Source organism: Salmo trutta, chromosome 12, assembly GCF_901001165.1.
Source record: "Salmo trutta chromosome 12, fSalTru1.1, whole genome shotgun sequence".
Lineage (NCBI taxonomy): Eukaryota > Metazoa > Chordata > Actinopteri > Salmoniformes > Salmonidae > Salmo > Salmo trutta.
The window spans coordinates 19,080,801-19,100,176 of record NC_042968.1 but is presented as its reverse complement, the minus strand read 5'-3'; the positions used below and the strand labels follow the sequence as shown (position 1 = coordinate 19,100,176).

Below are 19,376 nucleotides of genomic sequence, written 5' to 3'. Positions count from 1 at the left end.
CCTGTCCTAACAGGGCCTCACAGAGTCATGACCACCACAGTGTTACAGGGGGCCGTGTTTGGTGTCACACTCAGCCCCTGCTGCCTCCGTAGGAATAGGGCTCTGTCTCACTGTGTTCAAGTATAGATGAGTTATTCCTGTTTGGCTTGTATTTGAGGAAGATTCTATGCTTATGAGCAAGATTGTATAACGGGATTTACACACAAACAATTTAAACACATTTTGTTTCCACTTTTTGTGTTAATCTTATATCTATACTAACGCTATTTTATCTTCCTTGGGGACAGGTTGTGTGTGTCTGTGTTGGCAGTGGACCGCTTTGGGGATAGTGTTGAGGCGGCCTATGGCGTCTTCGACGGAGACCGCAATGAGGAAGTTCCTCGTCTGCTGCAGTGCACCATGGGAGATGTACTGTCGGAGGAGCTGCTGCATTCCAGTGTGGACAGTGTGTACATGAGCAACACCTTCCTCACCTCACACAGGTATGAGCATCATGCATACATAGACACCCATTCTGCTTGTATTACTGTAATACAAGCAAAATGTAGGCACATTTCAGTATCCTATGAATCAGGGGCGTAACTCTGGTTTTGGAAGTGGGTTGGACATCATCATTATTATAATTTTTTTTTTTATCCAGTCAGATAAACACTCCAAACAACCTACCCCACCGATCGGAGATGTCCGCATGGTCCTAAAGCACACCGTTGCCTCGTTTTGTGTCACATTCCAATGCTAAAACTGGGGGGGACAAAAATGCAACTTCAGAATGTGGGTGGGACATGTTCCCCCACGCCCCCCCTGACCCCACTGAAAGTTGCGCCTCTGCTATGAATTACTGTTGCCCCTTAGGGAAGACAAACCTACAATTGTACTATTCCGTGTTCATTTACATTTGATTGACTTAATTCACAACTGCATTAGCTAGGAACTGACATATGCAAATAACAACATAATGAATATTCATAATGGTCTACTTTTAATGTTTATTTAACAAAGAAGCTAGCTAATTGCAGGGCATGTTTTGATAGTTGAATTCTGTGATGTATGATGCAGGAAACTGGGCATGGCTGGTCAGAAGCTGGGTGCATCTGCCCTGCTCTGTTACATCCACCACGAGCCGTTGGAGCTGGGCAGCTACTTCAGCCTGACGGTGGCCAACGTGGGCAGCTGCCAGGCGGTGCTGTGTCGAGACGGCCAGCCCCTGCCCCTCTCCAAGGTCTTCAGCCTGGAGCAGAGCACCGAAGAGATGGACAGGGTCAAACTCAGCAAGGCGATCATCACTGAGGTACTGTGGGGAGTCAGGCGTGTGTGAATGCACGTCTTTGTGAGGGCCTTTGTGTTCATTAACATCTACTTGTTAACGTTTGATGTGATGCCTTATGCTCCGAGGTATTCATTTGTATTCAAAGTGCAGAGCTGAGTCCCCTCCTGTGTTATTGTGTTGCAGGATAACAAGGTGAGTGGAGTGACATGCTGCTCTCGCCTGCTGGGATGCTCTTATCTGTCTCCCTGGGTGCTGCCCAAGCCCTGGGTACGCACCGAGCCCCTGTGTTCCCAAGATGAGTTCTTGATCCTGGGGAACCGGGCGCTGTTTGAGAGGGTGTCCTACCAGGAGGCCGTGTGCACCGTGCAGGCCGTGAGGGACCCCCGCGCTGCTGCCAAGAAGCTCTGCACGTTGGCCCAGAGCTATGGCTGCCGGGACAATGTGGAGGCGGTGGTGGTGTCCCTGCACATCGGGGAGGACAGCTGTACCTGTGAGCCCCCTCACGCCAGTACTGGTACTGAACCCCGGGGACCCCCTCCAACACCCCTCCCCGTCACTGCTCCCCCAGGGGACCCAGCCACGCCCTCCTACAGCAGTGGCATCGCCTCAGAGTTCAACAGCGAGACTTCGGCCTCTGAGCTGGGGAGTGAGGCGGGCTCCACAGCCTCTGACGAGCACCCCTCCACTGGCCCCACGGCCCGATCTGAGAGGCGCTGTAGCCTCCACCCTGCAGCCACGCTCTGTGCCCCTGTGGGACCTGGCTCAGCTGGGGTAGGGGGGCCCCACCCAGTCCTGTTCCAGCGGCAGCCCTCCTGTGCCACCTTCTCCAGTAACCAGTCTGACAACGGGCTGGACAGTGATGACGAGGTTCCCCTAGAGGGGGTCATCTCCAACGGGAGCAAGCTGGAGGTGGAGGTGGACATCCACTGCTGTGCTTTCCAGATTCGCTCTGGGCCCCCCGCGAGCCACAAGGACCACAACCTAGACAAGACACGCTCGGACTACCCCAATGGAAAGATGCGTCGTCAGAACAGCGTGGTGGTGTCAGCCACTAACGGCTGCCTGCTGGCTGTGTGTGGCAGAGAGATCTCCGACCTGAAGAAGTCCCCCTCCACCTCCAGCCTCTTTGGGAAGAAGCTCTCCAACGGCTCCGTGGTGGCCCCGGAAGATAGTCACAACCTCATCGAGGTAGCCCTGGAGGCCCCTAAGAAGAAGTCGGGTTACTTCACTGCCCCTGCCCAGCAGGACCCCGAGGACCAGCTGGTAGTGCCTCCCAGTCTGGAGCAGGATGTTAGGGAACAGCTGAAGGGCCAGAGCCCTATGGTCCCTGGACCTCCACCTCCTTTCACACCCCCCTCCATCAGAGACCCTGTGTGGGACCACCCCCACCCCCCTTCTCCCATGTTGCCCCAGCGGGACCTCGCCCCCAACCCTATCCCTGCCCTACAACAGGAAGTCTATGATACTGCCCTCTAGAGGGGGCCAGAGCACAGCGCCACCCTGTGGTAGTCCTGTGATAGTGCCATACCAGGGGGGCAGAGGAGGTCTCTCTGGCACAGGTGGGATATTCCAGTTCAAGTTTCCATTCAGCTCTGTCATGAAGACCAGATGGACATGTGGGGCCTTGACTGTTCACACATGAATGGTTACGTCACATTAGACGTAGAGAGGTGCTTAGCTAACTGTCTGATGAACCTGGTGGAACTGTCTGAGTATCAGAGCTGAACAGGCACTGAAGTCACCAACCATGAAAATAGGTTGTGAAAAGAAGGGGACCACCGGAGGCCAAAATACCCCAGCCTGAACTAGAATACCTCATGTGTTTTAGACTGCAGAACTTGTTTGCAACATTTCCCTTTACTTGGAAGGAAGGTCAACTAGTGAAATGGTAGAATAATCAATTTGAGTGTGTTATCATTCCATTGCTGGGGGCTCCAGGGGCTCCTAGATCCCAGGGACAAGTCCTGTGACCAAAAGGTGAAAAAGTGCCTACTGTAGATGACTCAGCCCCAGATGTCCCTGCCTCCCTGCCTGTCTGTGTATGGAGGGAGGAGGGGGGGGGCATCAGTATTAACCCTGGAATAGGACATCACTGTGTGACAGCGTCCTCCAGGGGCCACCAATGGTACAGCCACTTCTCACGCTCGCTCGCTCTCTCTCTGTCTGTCTGTCTGTCTGTCTGTATATATATCCTACTTTATCTCCCTCTCTAACCTGTTGACTGCACAATGGCAGCCGACATGGCTGGCAGGACTGGAAACTGGGCTGACTGGCCTTACTCTGTGGTACAAGGATTCAGACTGTGTATGCTAGAGGCAGGTAGGAACATTACAGCAGGCGATTAAAAAAAAAAACAGAATTTTTATTTACAAAAAAAACTAAGATGTGACCCTTTCTATCTACACCATAATCCTCTATATGGGAAATACAGTTAGTATCTATATACACATTTAGTATGAGCAGTATAGTGCAGAACCACATAGTGGTGTAATCACATGGCCTGCTTGGCCTAGTCCTAGCATCAGGATGCCTATCCATTTGGAAACCATTGAAGCCTTCCTGGGAGGAATACTACAGAAAATAATGTTCAAAAATAGCATCAAGCGCTCAAGAAAAGGCTAACGCAAAATAACATAGTGCATTGCTCACCTGTACAGAACCAATATGACATACTGCTTCAAAAGCGTTATTCTAACACTGTATCTGTGACAGTGCATGGTCAGCAAATTTTAACAGAAAAAGTTGTTATATTAATTATGTTTTATGAGCAACATGAATGGTGACAATGAAGACGAAACAATTGTTCACGGTTTTCATATCTTAAAGACGTTACAATGCTGTACAGTAATCATTACAAATGATGGGTGAAAAAACATGTTCTTCAACATGAGTTCTTCACATTATTAGAGTGCCATCATTTAAGGAGTCCACTGTGAGGTGTGTAGCCCCTTTTTTTCTTTAGTTTTTCTAGTTTCACGCTTGTACCCAGGAAATTGTGCAAAATCTCTCCAGTGACCAACGTATCGAAAGTGTTTTAAGGTTTGAGAATCATTCTGTTCCCATCATTCCATTAGCTTCTCAGTCAACTGAACAGAATATCCATGAGTAGTGTACTAAAATGAGGATGTTACATGTATATTATTTTACATGTATATGTAAAGTACGTATGTTGTGAAAGTCTATTTTAGCCATGTAGTTTGCATAATTCCTTTGGAGCCTATAGATATAGCTGGTTGATGCTCTTCATTTTAAGTCAGTGAGGGAAAGAGTAAAAATAATTGAAATAATTAGATATTTCATTCTCATAGATCTACTGACAGATTCAATAGGGGTTTGTGGGACATCTGGTGGTGATAACTATGAATTGCCTCAAATGTTAGTTCTATATCAGTGAATATCATCAGTGTACTGTACCACCGCTACCACCTACTGTATAACAAATTCAGAACAGTGTGTTTTTGTTGGCAGAACAGAAAAGCTCATTGTTATCTTGGCGACAATAAGGGCTGGTTTGAGTAAGAGGGGTGGTGTGAAGCTCACATGAGTGCCAACACCAAACCAATCCAACAGGTGGGTGGATGACTGGATGGGGTATTGTGAAGGAACAAACGTTTCAAGAGGTATGTAGGACACCTGACCTAATGCTGAGCAGGACGTTATCTTCCACTTCTTTCACAGTGTGGAGACAAGCCTTTGTCTGTTCCATATGTTTCTAAGCTGTCAGAGGACCCTGGGTTAATACCATCACATTACGTTATTGTGGAATGTTAGCAAAAATATACAATACTCTTATCTACAAATCAACTCACCAGAGCTAATGATCTCATCCATCTCAAATGTGTGTCCTGGGATGATGACATGATGCAGATGTGGGTTAAAGTATTGACTGTATTTTGACACACAAAACAAAAAACACAGGTATTCTTATGTATAGGGCCAATGAGACATTAACTTAGACATTACATATGCAACTCACTGGATAATGAAGTGATGACATCACAATGAGCAAAGCACTTTTGTGTCCTGAGAAGAGTGAAACAATGAAAGCATTGAGTGTAAGCCATTCGTTTTGCATCCGAATTTGAGTTCAGACTTTATTTGGGGCATTTGCTAATGGTTTTAGTGTTGCTGACGTATGGAGTGGTCCACAGTATGGTCCTGGCTTTTATCTAGCGCAGACATTGTGAAATATGTCCATCATAGAGATTGCTTTGAAGAAAGGCATCCGCATAATATGGGTCAGTTGACTGTGAATATGACATTTCTATAAAGTTGCACTTGTGCTCCAGCAATGTCAGAGGATAGTATACTGCTAATTGACTCATCATTGATATAACAAAGCTGCAGACCAAAATCTACCCCCCTTCCCCTTTGTGCCAAACTGCCTAACCCTAACCCATTTTAGAGAGGACAACTTTCTGACTTAGTAAGAGAGGGCTTGTGGTCTGACAAGAGAATGACCGGGACGTGTTCCTAGATGCCGCTGTGAAAAGGCTAGTGGCATGGTTGTAATACTTACCATAGCTGCTTAGCTAGCTACAACCCTCTCTATGCTTGTTCATAGCCTTAATGCAGCGCTGCCAGTCCTAATGATGACGGTGACTATCTTTTTCTGTTGGTTTTATTTCCTTTAGCGGAGCTGGTTTTGCCCTTTGACCTTACATGGCAAGGTCAGGAGCATATAACACACCAATATTTTGCATTCTTTTCTCCAAATTGCAGAGGGAGCAAGGCAACGTTTCAAGCCAGTAGAACAAGGATTGGATTCTTAAGGTTTCATATAATTGCCACTATTTTAGATGCTCAAAAACCTCACAGCGGCTTCGAAATGGCTATTTACTACATCCTTAACGTTCTAGACTGGAATGATTGGTGAATTTGCCTTTCTAAAGCCTGCTTGCTTATAATATGAGATGTATTACATACAATTGAAGTCGGAAGTTTACATACACCTTAGCCAAATACATTTAAATTCAGTTTTTCACAATTCCTGACATTTTAATCCTAGTAAGAATTCCCTGTCTTAGGTCAGTTAGGATCCCCACTTTATTTTAAGAATGTGAAATGTCAGAATAATAGTAAAGAGAATGATTTATTTAAGCTTTTATTTCTTTCATCACATTCCCAGTGGGTCAGAAGTTTGCATACACTCAATTAGTATTTGGTAACATTGCCTTTAAATTGTTTAACTCAAACGTTTCAGGTAGCCTTCCCACAATAAGTTGGGTGAATTTTGGCCCATTCCTCTTGACAGAGCTGGTGTAACTGAGTCAGGTTTGTAGGCCTCCTTGCTCCCACACACTTTTTCAGTTCTGCCCACAAATGTTCTATTTGATTGAGGTCAGGGCTTTGTGATGGCCACTCCAATACCTTGACTTTGTTGTCCTTAAGCCATTTTGCCACAACTTTGGAAGTATGCTTGGGGTCATTGTCCATTTGGAAGACCCATTTGTGACCAAGCTTTAACTTCTTGACTGATGTCTTGAGATGTTGCTTCAATATATCCACATCATTTTCCTTCCTCATGCGGCCATCTATTTTGTGAAGTGCACCAGTCCCTCCTGCAGCAAAACACCCCCACAACATGATGCTGCCACCCCCGTGTTTCACAGTTGAGATGGTGTTCTCCGGCTTGCAAACCTCCCCATTTTTCCTCCTAACATAACGATGGTCATGATGCCCAAACTGTTCAATTTTTGTTTCATCAGACCAGAGGACATTTCTCCAAAAAGTACGATCTTTGTCCCCATGTGCAGTTGCAAACCGTAGTCTGGCGTTTTTATGGCGGTTTTGGAGCAGTGGCTTCTTCCTTGCTGAGCGGCCTTTCAGGTTATGTCGATATAGGACTCGTTTAACTGTGGATATAGATACTTTTGCACCTGTTTCCTCCAGCATCTTCACAAGGTCCTTTGCTGTTGTTCTGGGATTGATTTGCACTTTTTGCACCAAATTACGTTCATCTCTAGGAGACAGAATGCGTCTCCTTCCTGAGCGGTATGACGGCTGCGTGGTCCCATGGTGTTTATACTTGCGTACTATTGTTTGTACAGATGAACGTGGTACCTTCAGGCATTTGGAAATTGCTCCCAAGGATGAACCAGACTTGTGAAGGTCTACAATTCTATTCATGAGGTCTGGGCTGATTTCTTTTGATTTTCCCATGATGTCAAGCAAAGAGGCAATGAGTTTGAAAGTAGGCCTTGAAATACATCCACAGGTACACCTCCAATAGACTCAAATGATGTCAATTAGCCTATCAGAAGCTTCTAAAGCCAATGACATCATTTTGTGGAATTTTCCAAGCTGTTTAAAGGCACAGTCAACTTAGTGTATGTAAACTTCTGACCCACTGGAACGGTTATACAGTGAATTATAAGTGAAATAATCTGTCTGTAAACAATTTTTGGAAGAATTACTTGCGTCATGCACAAAGTAGATGTCCTAACTGACTTTCCAAAACTATAGTTTGTTAACAACAACTTTGTGGAGTGGTTGAAAAACTAGTTTTAATGACTTCAACGTAAGTGTATGTAAACTTCTGACTTCAGCTGTAAGTTTTATTCACTTATTTTGGTCCTACTTCGGACAAAATCTGCTCTTCAAAGGATCAAACACTGTTTAAAGCACTTTGTACATAGGGAGACGAATATATTCAAAGATTGATATTTGAGTATTATGTGAGATATTTATAAAAAATGCACATTAACTCATAGGGCTTGAGTTGTCGTTGTTGTGGCTTCTGTCAGCCCAACATATCATGTCTTCTCTAAGAGAAAGTATCCAATAGAAGTGCTAATAATTTGAAGTAAAGTGTGAGAGAATTACAAAACGTCTTTTTCTGGTGGATGCAAGTTTGTCTTTTAGCACAAAGACGGGCATTGTTCTTCCTTGTTCAAGTCTTAAGGCTTTTTTGTATTGAGTCATTCTGCTTCCATGAGAGGAACAGCAGCTAGTGTTGTGGGGTGAAAGAATCTGGCTCATTCTAGGGATGATAAGTGGCAGAAAGCAGGCCATTTTGAATATTGCTTTGTTTGCTAATGGAAGCCACCTGCTGTGCCTCAGGCGGTAACACAGGTGCATGTATGCACCACAGGTGTGGGTTTGCCCTCCACCCTGGGCACAGAGAGAGTATTTCAGGACAGACTAAAGAAACAGATTTGAGCTTGCACACATCTGACATTTTCATATGGCATTTAAGTTGAGAACATAAGAACGGTATGAAGAGGTGATTGTCTGTGATGTGGTTGGTGGAATAAGAGAATTCAAAGTTCTCATAATCCTCTTAATGAACAGGAAGTTGGACTTCAATACACTACACAATGTAGATGATTATGAACATGAATTCCCTCACATCAAATATGCAAAGTGTCCCCTGTATATATTACTAACAGGTTACACACCTGACCTGGAAATAGGAGGATCCTTTTTTCTTAACTATGGAAATGAGTAATAACTGAGCATTCTTGTCTGTGTGTGCGTATTCATGTGTGTGAGAATTGTGAAGTGCAGTGTTCTGCCATCGTGTGCGTTTTGACCTTTTGTCAACTCTTTCTACGCAGTGGTCCATGTCATAACGTTGATCAAGAGGCTCCATAATTGGGCCCTAGTTTGCCAAGTGGGGACCAGCAATACACTACTAAGCTCTGTGCGTCCCAAATGCACCCATGCTACGTGCTCTAGCAGCCAAAAATGCATTCCGTATCTCAGAACATGCATTTGCAAATCCTTAGCCAATTATTATTTGCTATTTTGTTTACAGTCAACTCTCCCTTGTTTTTGTAAAGAACCAGAAAGTTGACTCCTACTAACAAGAGCTAGAAACAATATTGATTGAGAAGGTCATTAACCTAGATAGAGGAATAAATGTCCCCGTATATATGCATACCGTACGTATGGCTACAGTAAGATGGGGCACAGAGTAACAGATCAAGGTGACATCACAATGATGGCAAAGTATTCCCTTTAATTATTTAGTAGAGGAGATCAACGACTGTTCATGATCTGAGTGCACCATAATCCTATGTAAATACAGCGGAGTGTGTGTGTGTGTGTGAGGGTATGCATATTTAAGTAGGTTATGGTGTCAATGCTTTTCTGATTCCGTTTAATCCACTCTCTGTAAACACGTTCTAGGTTTTATTTCTCTTCTCAGAGGAAGAACATGCTGCCTGTTTGTCATTGCAGTCTGAGTGAGAAAGTATGTATGTGTGCATGCATGTGTTGCTGTTATATTTAACAGAATGAATTTCCATTCTGTTAAATGATTATGGTGAACTCTGGAAAGAATCTGATATTGAGGATGTTTCAATTGTTTAACATGTGACCAAAGTAAACATTATTTGATCTCACCTTTCTTTCTGTACATCTTTTCTAGAGATGCTTGAATATTTTCTCTCAATGCCAAGAAGCTGAGGTTTATTTTTGTACATTGTTTCATGCAAATGTATAGGTCCTTCTCCACTACAGAATCTAGAATACAGGGATTCTATAGTATATCGCCGCAGATTATGGTATTTTTATTTAAGATTCTAATTCATGTATTTAATGTCTGAAGCATGCCATATATAAATGCATATAAATATAAAATGTATACAGTGCATATATGTGATTACTTTCTAAACCAAGGCATTGTTTTGAATATCTGGAGCATATCTAATATTTTTGTTTATATTTTAGCATGCAGAAAACTGCTACAAATATTTTTATTCTGTTAAATATTTGATGTAATTAGTTTTAGAGGATACCTCGTTTTATCATTTAGGAAAGGACTAACCATGAGCACTTTTGCTGTTTGTCAGCCAGAATTGTACTCCTTAAAATTTTCAGTGGGCGATGGTTTATTATTTCATTTGAGATGCTGCTATGACTAGTTTTGAGCAGAAAAGCTGTATTTTTAATTAACTTTCAGCCAAGTAGCAATAAAAATTTATACTGTGAAAAACCTTGGTCTTGGTGCGTTTCTCTCTAATTTCCCTACCTTCTGTTCCCCTCGATTGTCTTTCTGATGATAGCATTGGCCAGACACTATCCACAGATGCAAATCCATGGTGTTTCTGAGCTGCATTACAGAAACTGTTTCAGAACCAAATGGAAGCAAACATAGCAAAACAAGAGTCTTTGCTCTGCTCAGATGTGTTTTCAGTCCCACAGAGACCACAAACAATAACTATACTTCAACAAGGTAAGATGGAGATATTCATGAGGAAGAGAAATACATCTGTTTAAGATTTTTATTAGGAAAGAACAATGTTTTTGACAGTGTAGATGTCTCACATCTGTAACATTTAGTAAAACAAGTGTGCGGTTTTTGAAGTCACAAATGGACAAAATTGCTCTTTGTACAGTTCAACTTTTTTTTAATCAATCACAGCTCATATAAAATCCACTAGCATTTATAGCTGTTTGACCGAATTTGATCTCAACCCTACATTTTTATCCACACTCTTCACAGTGGGGGGTGAGCAAACCCCGTTATAAGTTAACATCTTCCATCGCTCTCAGTCTCTTCATCTCCCTCACTGCCCTGAAAGCACGGATGGCCAAGACCATTCCGAAGATGAAAATAATGACTCCAAGCACCCCGAAGAGGCCTCCAGCGATGTCTGCTCCATTGAGAGCACATGCAAAGCCCTGATGCCCTTTGCTCTTGTAGAGCGCTTCCCTCTCCGTACAGATGGGGTTGTTGTAGGTCTCCTGCAGCTTGATAAAGTAGAAGGCCAGGGCAGGGATGTAGCCCAGGCCGATCAGGAGGTTCACCAGGGCCTCACCCAGCAGCACAGGGGGCCAGCGGTAAGGGACTCTCAGGACCCCGAAAGCCAGAATGATGCAGGCATAAACCATCAGAGCCCCTCCACAGGCCATGCTGAAGATGTATGGAGGCAGCTTGAGCTGGTGGAACAGTTTGTCCAGCTCCTTGACCCTGGCTGCGTCGGCTCCAGTGAAAGCCTGTGCTCCTCCATAGTAGTACTGGTAGAGACCCCCGAAGCTGGCCAGGTCCCGGTAACCCCCGGCGTTACTGTAGGTCACTCCTGAGCAGATGACTATCAGCAGGTTTACAAAGACCTCCATTATCTGGCATAGACCTGAACAGATCAAGAAAGAGCTAAATACATGACTTATCATACAGTAAGACTCTCAGGGAGAAAGTGAGCTGAGTTGAAGTTATACGTTTCACAAGAGGGAGGATTATGCAACAATGCAGCTAAATTGAGGTTGATCCGAGTTCAACCAACATGGTTAATTTCAGTGGGAATTCCACCTCAGAGAGAGAACATGCAGTATGCCATAGTGTGAATTAAACATATGATGGATAAACACCCAATTTGGAGAAAGAAACCAAATACAAAAACTCCTAAATGTTGAGTAATACAGATATAACTCAAAACTCCAATCCACTCATAAAGACCATGTACCCTCAGAGAGGCCTGGTCACGTGGTTGGTTAGGTTTTGCAACGGGAACCGTTTATGCCCAACAAAATCGAGTTTCTATTGGACAAATTCAGGTAGGTCCCTCCCCATTTAGTTCTGTTTGGTTCCGAGTGAATAAATCCCAGGACCAATCAAACAGAACAACGCCTACTACACCGTACCAACGAGATTCACCCACAAAAACATTTCAGGTGTAAGTTGTTGCTGTTTGTTCTTTCATTTAAACATGACTTGCCTCTGGCTGTTAAGGCATATCTGAGGTTGTACAGAGCCTGTCTGTGTTGTGGCTCATAGTATTTCCCCACAGAGGGAGATGTGGAGTCTTCTGTATACCTGCAAAGACAAAATCAGAAGTTGACGTCTGTCAAATCTTACATTGGAACTACACCACATAAACCCACCACACCACAACCCTCCTCAATGGCAGAGAGCAGGTTTTGTATTCCAGGGGTGTATATTTACCCAAGAGTCAATGTGCCATTCAAACACTAGCAGACAGACATTACAAGGAGTCAATCCCAAACCAGTGAAACCGGAGACCTCTCACGCTGTAGAGTATATGTGGGCAATAATACGGTAACAGAATGATGCAGACTCGATTTTCACTTTAAAATGTATGCCAAACAAAATCCAATGATTGGAAAGTTAAATAAACCATACAACTATATGCCCAAGGATGACTTTTCCTGTGTTTTATATACAGTGTACTAAACATAAGGAACACCTGCTCTTTCCATGACAGACTGACCAGGTGAAAGCTATGATCCCTTATTGATGTCATCTGTTAAATCTACTTCAGTCAGTGTCGATGAAGGGGAGAAGACCGGTTAAAGATGGATTTTTAAGTCTTGAGACAATTGAGATATGGATTGTGCATGTATACCATTCAGAGAGAATGGGCAAGACTAAATATTTAAGTGACTTTGAATGGAGTATAGTAGTAGGTGCCAGGCGCACCGGATTGAGTGTGTCAAGAACTGCAACGCTGCGGGGTTTCTCACGCTCAAAAGTTTCCCATGTGTATCAAGAATGATCCACCACCCAAAGGACATCCAGCCAACTTGACCCAACTGTGGGAAGCATTGCAGTCAACATAGGCCAGCCTCCCGGTGGAATGCTTTAGACACCACCTAGAGTCCATGCCCTGACAAATTGAGGCTGTTCTGAGGGCAAAAGGGGGTGAAACTCAATATTAGGAAGGTGTTCCTATTATTTTGTACACTGTGTATATTTCCACACTGAGGTTGGAATTATAATGTGAAATTGTGTAAATTATGATAATGCCCTTTTAATGTTTTGGTGGGATGGAGTTTTGGCCTGCCTGGTGACATCACCAGACGGTAAATTAGTTAATAGACCATTAAGAAAGAGTTCCAAACCTCTCTGCCCATAGAGGGGTTAGTTGTTTCGCAACAAAACCAACATGTGCTCAACCATGCCCAAGATGGTAACTGTGGAAGCCACTCTGTGACAGTCAGATGATCTCTTACGCTCTCTGTTGTCCTTCTTGACTGCCTCCTCTGTGGTCAGGTGGTGCGTCCTTGTGAGAGTGGGGTGTCATATCCCACTGTCTGTCAGAGTAGTCCTTCTCTCTGTCCCTCCTGTCATCTCCAGAGCCCTTCTCATCCCTGTATCTCTCATCAATTTTGTCTCTCTTCCGCCGGTCTCTCTCTCTTTTCCTCTCCCGGTCTCTCTCTTCATGTGAGGAGCTTCCTCGGTCGTGAGTGCGGTCCCTCTCCCAGCTCTTGTCATACTCATCCCTCTCCTGGTATCTGCTTCTCTCTGGCATTGTCTGGTCTCTTGGCCACTTCTCTGAAAAATTATTCGAATGAACATTGCCGTGATCAATTGAGTATTAGTGTAAAGGTGTCATACCGATATCTCAGGGAGATCAGATGACAATCCCAATCTATTATTTGTGCATGTAGCCCTACTAAACATTGGTGGCAATGCTTGTTGGCACTAGTGACAGTTACCACGTGGCATTCCTCCGATTCAGAAATGACTACTGAGTAAAGATGGGGGCAATCTAACAGCAGTAAGGGGTATCTCTCCTTAAGGAGCCCTGGGGAAGGGATGTAACCTGAATCTTCCGTTATGGTCTGACTGTGACCCGCGTCCTGGGCAGTTCTTACCCTACCAGGCAAAAACTGTCCAGGAGAAACCTGCCAAAAACCCACCCCTTCTTTCAATTGGCTCCTGGATGTTTCTCTTTTTATTGTCTCGTGACTATTTCCTCATTCTACGGGTCGTAGTACCGCCCGGCGACACTGTGATACAGCTGCCCAGTGGGAAGCATTTACCCATGACTGTGACCCATAGAATGAGGAAGCAGCCTGGAGCCAATAGAAAGAGACGCATCCAGGAGCCACATGAAAGCGGGGCAGGTTTTGGGCGTGTTTTCCCTGAGTGGTTCCAACCTGGTCAGTTAAGAACCGCACAGGATGGGAGTCACAGTCAGACCCAACTTGAATGATATCGTGATGATTCTGCACACAACTGAATACACATTGAAAAACTTTGACAAAGGTTTAAAACATCAAACAAAATGGTGACACTGACTCGCAACCTGGTCTCCGAGCATTTCGTATTATTCTGTAAGTAAATCTGAGGTGCGCCATTTAGTATGACGTTTGGTATGGTTTCATAAGACAGATGGTTACTTAAGGCAAAACCGAAAGTATAACGCGAGAGTCTAGCAACCCAAATGTCACAACATATCATACGAAATGGGCGATAGACACCCACAAATGAATACATACTATACGACACGTAACATATCATACTAAATGGTGTGTTTCGGAGTTACGTACAGAATAATACGAAATACTCTGAGACCAGGTTGTGACTTGAGGGTAGTAGGCACTAGGGAATAACGTTTGTTAGTATATTTGATGAAGATAAAAACATACATGTATTTCCATGTTAACGTTACCTGTGACGAATGATAAGGCTCACAGGTATGCTGTTTGTTGAAGCGAACCAAACATTGAGATGATAACGAATTGATGAATGAAGAAAGAACAATTAACAATACCTCTTAATTCTGGTTCTTATCTGGATTAATTTGTGCGAATGATTGAATTCTTTACGTCTTTTACTTTTCCTGTCTCCAAGCACCTCCCTCTCACCTGTTCGCTCTATAGAACTCCACCCCCTACCACCAAAACAGCATTCCTAGGGCATGGGACAAAGGTGTGAAGTGTCGGTGGAAAAACTTTTGGGTGTCAGAGATTTTAGTGCAGAAGAACTACAGGGGGTTTTAAGAGAAGGGATTCCAGACTCCCAGGCAGGACGACTCGGTTGGTGCCAAAGTAGTGGGAAGGGTTGTTGGGGATAGACATATATTAGTTAGACGGTGGTGCAATTTCCTTTACCCCCCACATTTCCCTTTTTATTTTTACTCATGTGCATGGATGGAATGTTGAATTAGCAATACATTTTCGTTATAACACAATCGGTCTGTCCTAAATAATACATAGCTGACAGCTTTTTTAGCTCCTACTCAAGCTGTCAAACGTTCACTACTATATCCTCCTACCCGGACGTAAACGCACGCGTTCCCAGAGCACACTAGCCATCCGCGGCGCGCGCAGGCCAGAAGCGAGGAGGCGAGACAGAAATGGCGGCGACGGCGGGGGAAGCAGCGTGATATGCTGTAGCAATAAAACAACCTAAAAATACAACTGTCAGTCCATTGTCGAGAAAATGAAAAAGACGTCGAATTAGGCCGTCTTTTGTAATAATTATTACAAAAAAATAACACATTCCCTGGAGAACGTCCATCTTCTGATTGGAAAAGAGAATATCACAGGGAGCATGGCTTTTCAGAGTAACGTTAACCAGGTAACGTTACAACTCTTCACGCTGCTGATACGCCTAGAATTTTAACTGTTTCACAATTGACATAAGATTAATGGAATAAGTAGTAAATAATGTTAGATTTCTTTGTGTTTCTTGGCCAAAATATAGTGGTAACTCGTGTCATTGAAAAGTGTGATGATAAATGCTTGCTAATGCTGCCCTAAAAAGCCTATTTTCCCATTGAAACACCAGCATGGTACAGGCCCGAGGAGCCTCCATTCAAATTATCCAACAGTACTCGAAGTAGGGTTAGTTGAACATCTAAAAATTGGCCAAAATTGTGGTCGCGTTTTGGGTTGAGAAAATAACACGTTCAAAAGACTCCAACAGTTGTAATTTTCCTTGGACAATTTGTAGTTGTTGAAAATTGCTGCGTGTATGTGCATGGCCCACCTGCTCTGGCTGATGCGACAGGCCTGCTTATCACAGTGCAGATTTTAATAACTGGTTGTTAGCTAGCTTAGCATTTAGATAGGAGTGATGTTAAAAAGTGCCGACAAGTTATAAGCAAGGAATTCATAAAATGGTATATGGTCAAACGTAAACTTTAATTGTTTTGTCTGGCCAGCTAGCTACCTAGCTTCATTTAGCTAGCTGGACAACTAGCCAGAGATCGTGCGGACGCAGGTGGTGTGGCTAATGACATAGCTACTAGCTACAGTGGGCCTGATCAGAGGCGGTTTAGGTAGATTTCCGAATCTGTACCATTCAGGATTCTGCAAACGGTTCGGAACTTGCGCATTGTGCACTCCGTTTTTGATGTCCCCTTTAGAGCACGTAGCTAGTTGTGCTGCTTTCAAGAGAAGCTGACTCATGTGGACAGACCTCCATGATCTGTTTAGCTGTAATGACTTGTCACGGCCTGAAGTCATAACTATTAGCTAGGTAGCTAGCTATTTATCCTACATTGAAAGGTAGCTAGCTATATATTCTGCCCATGTATAACATTAGTCAACTAGCTAGACATGGCTGTATACATCCATGTAGCTAGCTTGCCTGTTGGGGACCAGACTAGTGAATTTCTAAATCCACCAACCTATGGAACATCCTGTTTAATTCAGGAAATGGTAATCTATCAACATGCTGGAATGTTGAATAAAATAAAAATGTAACCTACGCTACCAGTTGTCTGCGTGGGCAGGAATGAGACTATAATATATCCACAATAAATGATTATTAAACCAACTTTTTAAAGTGCTGGTAGTTAGATTTCTCACATGAAGCATGAACACAATGCATATACATGCACGCGACGCATGTATACTTGCCAAGCTCGTGCACGTGTTTACATGGTTTTGTGCATGTCAGGCGATAGAAATCTGAACACACTACCAGCACTTTGAAAAGTTGGTTTAATAATACTTTCCTGTGGATATATTGTCTAATTCCTGTCCATATAAGGACGAGCCACGCAGATAACCGGTGGAGTAGGTTTAAATTGTATTCACCATTCTAGCTTGTAGAGGACGTTTCCTGAATTTAACACAGATGTTCCAGACCTTGGTGGATCTAGTAGGCAGTCATTGTAAATATGAATTTGTCCTTAACTGACTTGCCTAGTTAAATAAAATTTAAAACATCTAGAAATTCACCTTTCTGCTCCGCAGGCTAGTTAGTGCTGAGCGATTAAAAGAAATGTTGGTTATTTTTTAAACAACGAATTGACCGATGACTGACTGTTCAATTATTTTAATTCCAATTTTTGAGCTCTGTGCAGTTTCTGTAGAGATAAATGGGGTAAAGTCTGAACTGTGTGACGTGGTAGGGAGTTGTAGTTTTCAACAGGCTAATATTCTACATATTTTGGTGCTGAAAACATGGTGATTGAGTACAATGATCATAATCTATTGTGCGCCAGTCTACTTTTCCGTTCTGTTTGGACCTCTGAGCTATAATAAGAACGATGTGGAGCAGACACGGAGACTAAGCGGAGAGAGAATGTGCAATCGAGAGGGGTAGAAAGCAGTTTCGAGATATCTCTACCTGAAAATACATGATCTAAGGGATCGATGGTTGGCATTCAGCAGTAAGAAGTATGACATATTTACTTTGAATAACTACTAAAATGTTGTAAATATCATAGCTAGCTAACAGCTTAGCTTTGAGCTATTATTCTACCATAGCTATTACTGTTACAACTTCCCGTTGCTTATGTCTGCTTGATAGCTAGTGTTGACTAGCAGCTTGTTAGTTTGCAACAAGGGTTCTCAAAGTGGGGTCATCTAAGATATTAGCTTTAAAGCTGCAACAACACAAACATCTCTCTGCCACATGACAAAATGTGTAGATTGCAGGAAATTAGATTAAACTGCAAAATTCTCTTCGATGTCAAGAGACGGGCCTTTAAAATGTTCCTGCCCAGGGCCCAAGACTTAGTTCATCTGACCATGCACTACCAAAGTCAAAATAAAACTCCCTGTAAGCAATTTTTTCAATCAAATTCGAATTGTTCTGATTATGTGGGGGTCCCACATTAATTTTGGGGTGGCAGGTAGCCTAGTGGTTAGAGCGTTGGGACAGTAACCAAAAGGTTGCTGGATCAAATCCCTGAGCTGACAAGGTAAAAATCTGTTCTGCCCTGAACAAGGCAGTTAATTGTTCCCCGGAAGGCCGTCATTGTAAACAATAATTTGTCCTTAACTGACTTGCCTAGTTTAAATAAAGGTGAAATAAATAAAAATCCACTTTCACAAAAGGGGTCGCTGGGTGAATATTTTTTTTAGAACCCCTGGTTTACAATACAAGGAATGGCAGACGTTTCAAATTTGAGGGTATAATCTACAGTGCCTTCAGAAAGTATTTATACACCCCTTGACTTGTTCAGCATTTTGTTACAACCTGAATTTAAAATGAATTAAATTGAGATTTGTCACTGGCCTACACACAATACCCCATAATGTCAAAGTGGAATTATGTTTTTATAAATTCATTAAATGAAAAGCTCAATGTCTTGAGTCAAGTATGGTGTAGTTATTAATTACACTTTGGATGTTGTATCAATACACCCAGTCACTACAAAGATACAGTCATCCTTCTTAACGCTGTTGCCGGAGAGGAAGGAAACCGATTAGGGATTTTGCCATGGTGACTTTAAAACAGAGTTTAATGGCTGTGATAGGAGAGAACTGAGGATGGATCAACAACATTATAGTTATTTCACAATACTAACCTTATTGATAGACTGAAAACAAGGAAGCCTGTACAGAATAAAAATATTCTAAAACATGCATCCTGTTTGCAACAAGGCACTAAAGTAATACTGCAAAAAAATGTGGCAAAGCAATTCACTTTCTGTCCTCAATACAAAGTTATGTTTGGGGTCAATCAAATACAATATATTACTTATTACCACTCTATATTTTCAAGCATAGTGGTGACTGTATCATGTTATGGGTAGGCTTGTAATCATTAAGATTCATAGCTAGCTTACTACCTAGCTAGCATGCTTGCTCATCCACAGACATTTAAATCAATACAGAGTTGGCCTAAACTAGATGTCAAATTCCCATTGTGCCATAGGGTCCACCCCACCAGGGCTGGTGAATGTAAGATGTCTATCTAGCTGGCTGGCTTGGGGTTTAAGTTTAGGTGCATGTGTGAAACCGTGTATATCTCACTGAAGGGGTGAAATATTAAACCATTGATCTAAGGGAGGTAGTTTTGTTCTGAGTCATTCTGAGAGGGCTATTTTTGCACCCGAGGTCATGTCCACTGCCCTACCATTTGTTATTCTTAATATAAGGCTCTGGTATCAGGGATTGAGTTAAGTGGCATTGAATGCACATAATGGAGACATTCACTTATGATTCACAATAA

At 43.1% G+C, this 19,376-nt stretch overlaps 3 protein-coding genes across 5 annotated transcripts in view; 2 read left to right on the top strand and 1 right to left on the bottom strand.

The window, feature by feature from the left end:
- The window catches only part of LOC115203086 (PH domain leucine-rich repeat-containing protein phosphatase 2-like), a 50,437-nt gene extending 46,792 nt beyond the window's left edge, over positions 1-3,645 (top strand). The window contains exons 17-19 of the mRNA XM_029767441.1: positions 288-482; positions 1,057-1,288; positions 1,451-3,645. Of these exons, the coding sequence (XP_029623301.1) occupies positions 288-482; positions 1,057-1,288; positions 1,451-2,743 (1,720 nt within the window). The 3' untranslated portion in view covers positions 2,744-3,645. The remainder of the gene's footprint in view (positions 1-287; positions 483-1,056; positions 1,289-1,450) is intronic.
- Positions 3,646-10,483: 6,838 nt separating this feature from the next.
- On the bottom strand, positions 10,484-14,866 carry marveld3 (MARVEL domain containing 3). Of its 2 annotated transcripts, none has more exons than XM_029767440.1 (4): positions 14,734-14,866; positions 13,187-13,508; positions 11,932-12,029; positions 10,484-11,349 (listed from the first exon to the last, which is right to left on the bottom strand). In XM_029767440.1, the coding sequence occupies exons 2-4, from the start codon at positions 13,483-13,485 to the stop codon at positions 10,739-10,741; spliced, it is 1,008 nt and encodes a 335-aa protein (XP_029623300.1). In that variant the 5' UTR covers positions 13,486-13,508; positions 14,734-14,866; the 3' UTR covers positions 10,484-10,738. The 2 variants fall into 2 exon arrangements, with proteins under 2 accessions (XP_029623300.1, XP_029623299.1); XM_029767439.1 differs by having other exon boundaries at positions 14,632-14,846.
- Positions 14,867-15,196: 330 nt separating this feature from the next.
- LOC115203084 (ubiquitin carboxyl-terminal hydrolase 10) overlaps positions 15,197-19,376 on the top strand; it is a 28,436-nt gene continuing 24,256 nt past the window's right edge. Inside the window, exon 1 of one of the 2 annotated variants that reach the window (XM_029767437.1) lies at positions 15,197-15,542. In XM_029767437.1, the coding sequence (XP_029623297.1) occupies positions 15,516-15,542 (27 nt within the window). In that variant the 5' untranslated portion in view covers positions 15,197-15,515. The remainder of the gene's footprint in view (positions 15,543-19,376) is intronic. The other variant, XM_029767436.1, reaches the window with a different exon arrangement.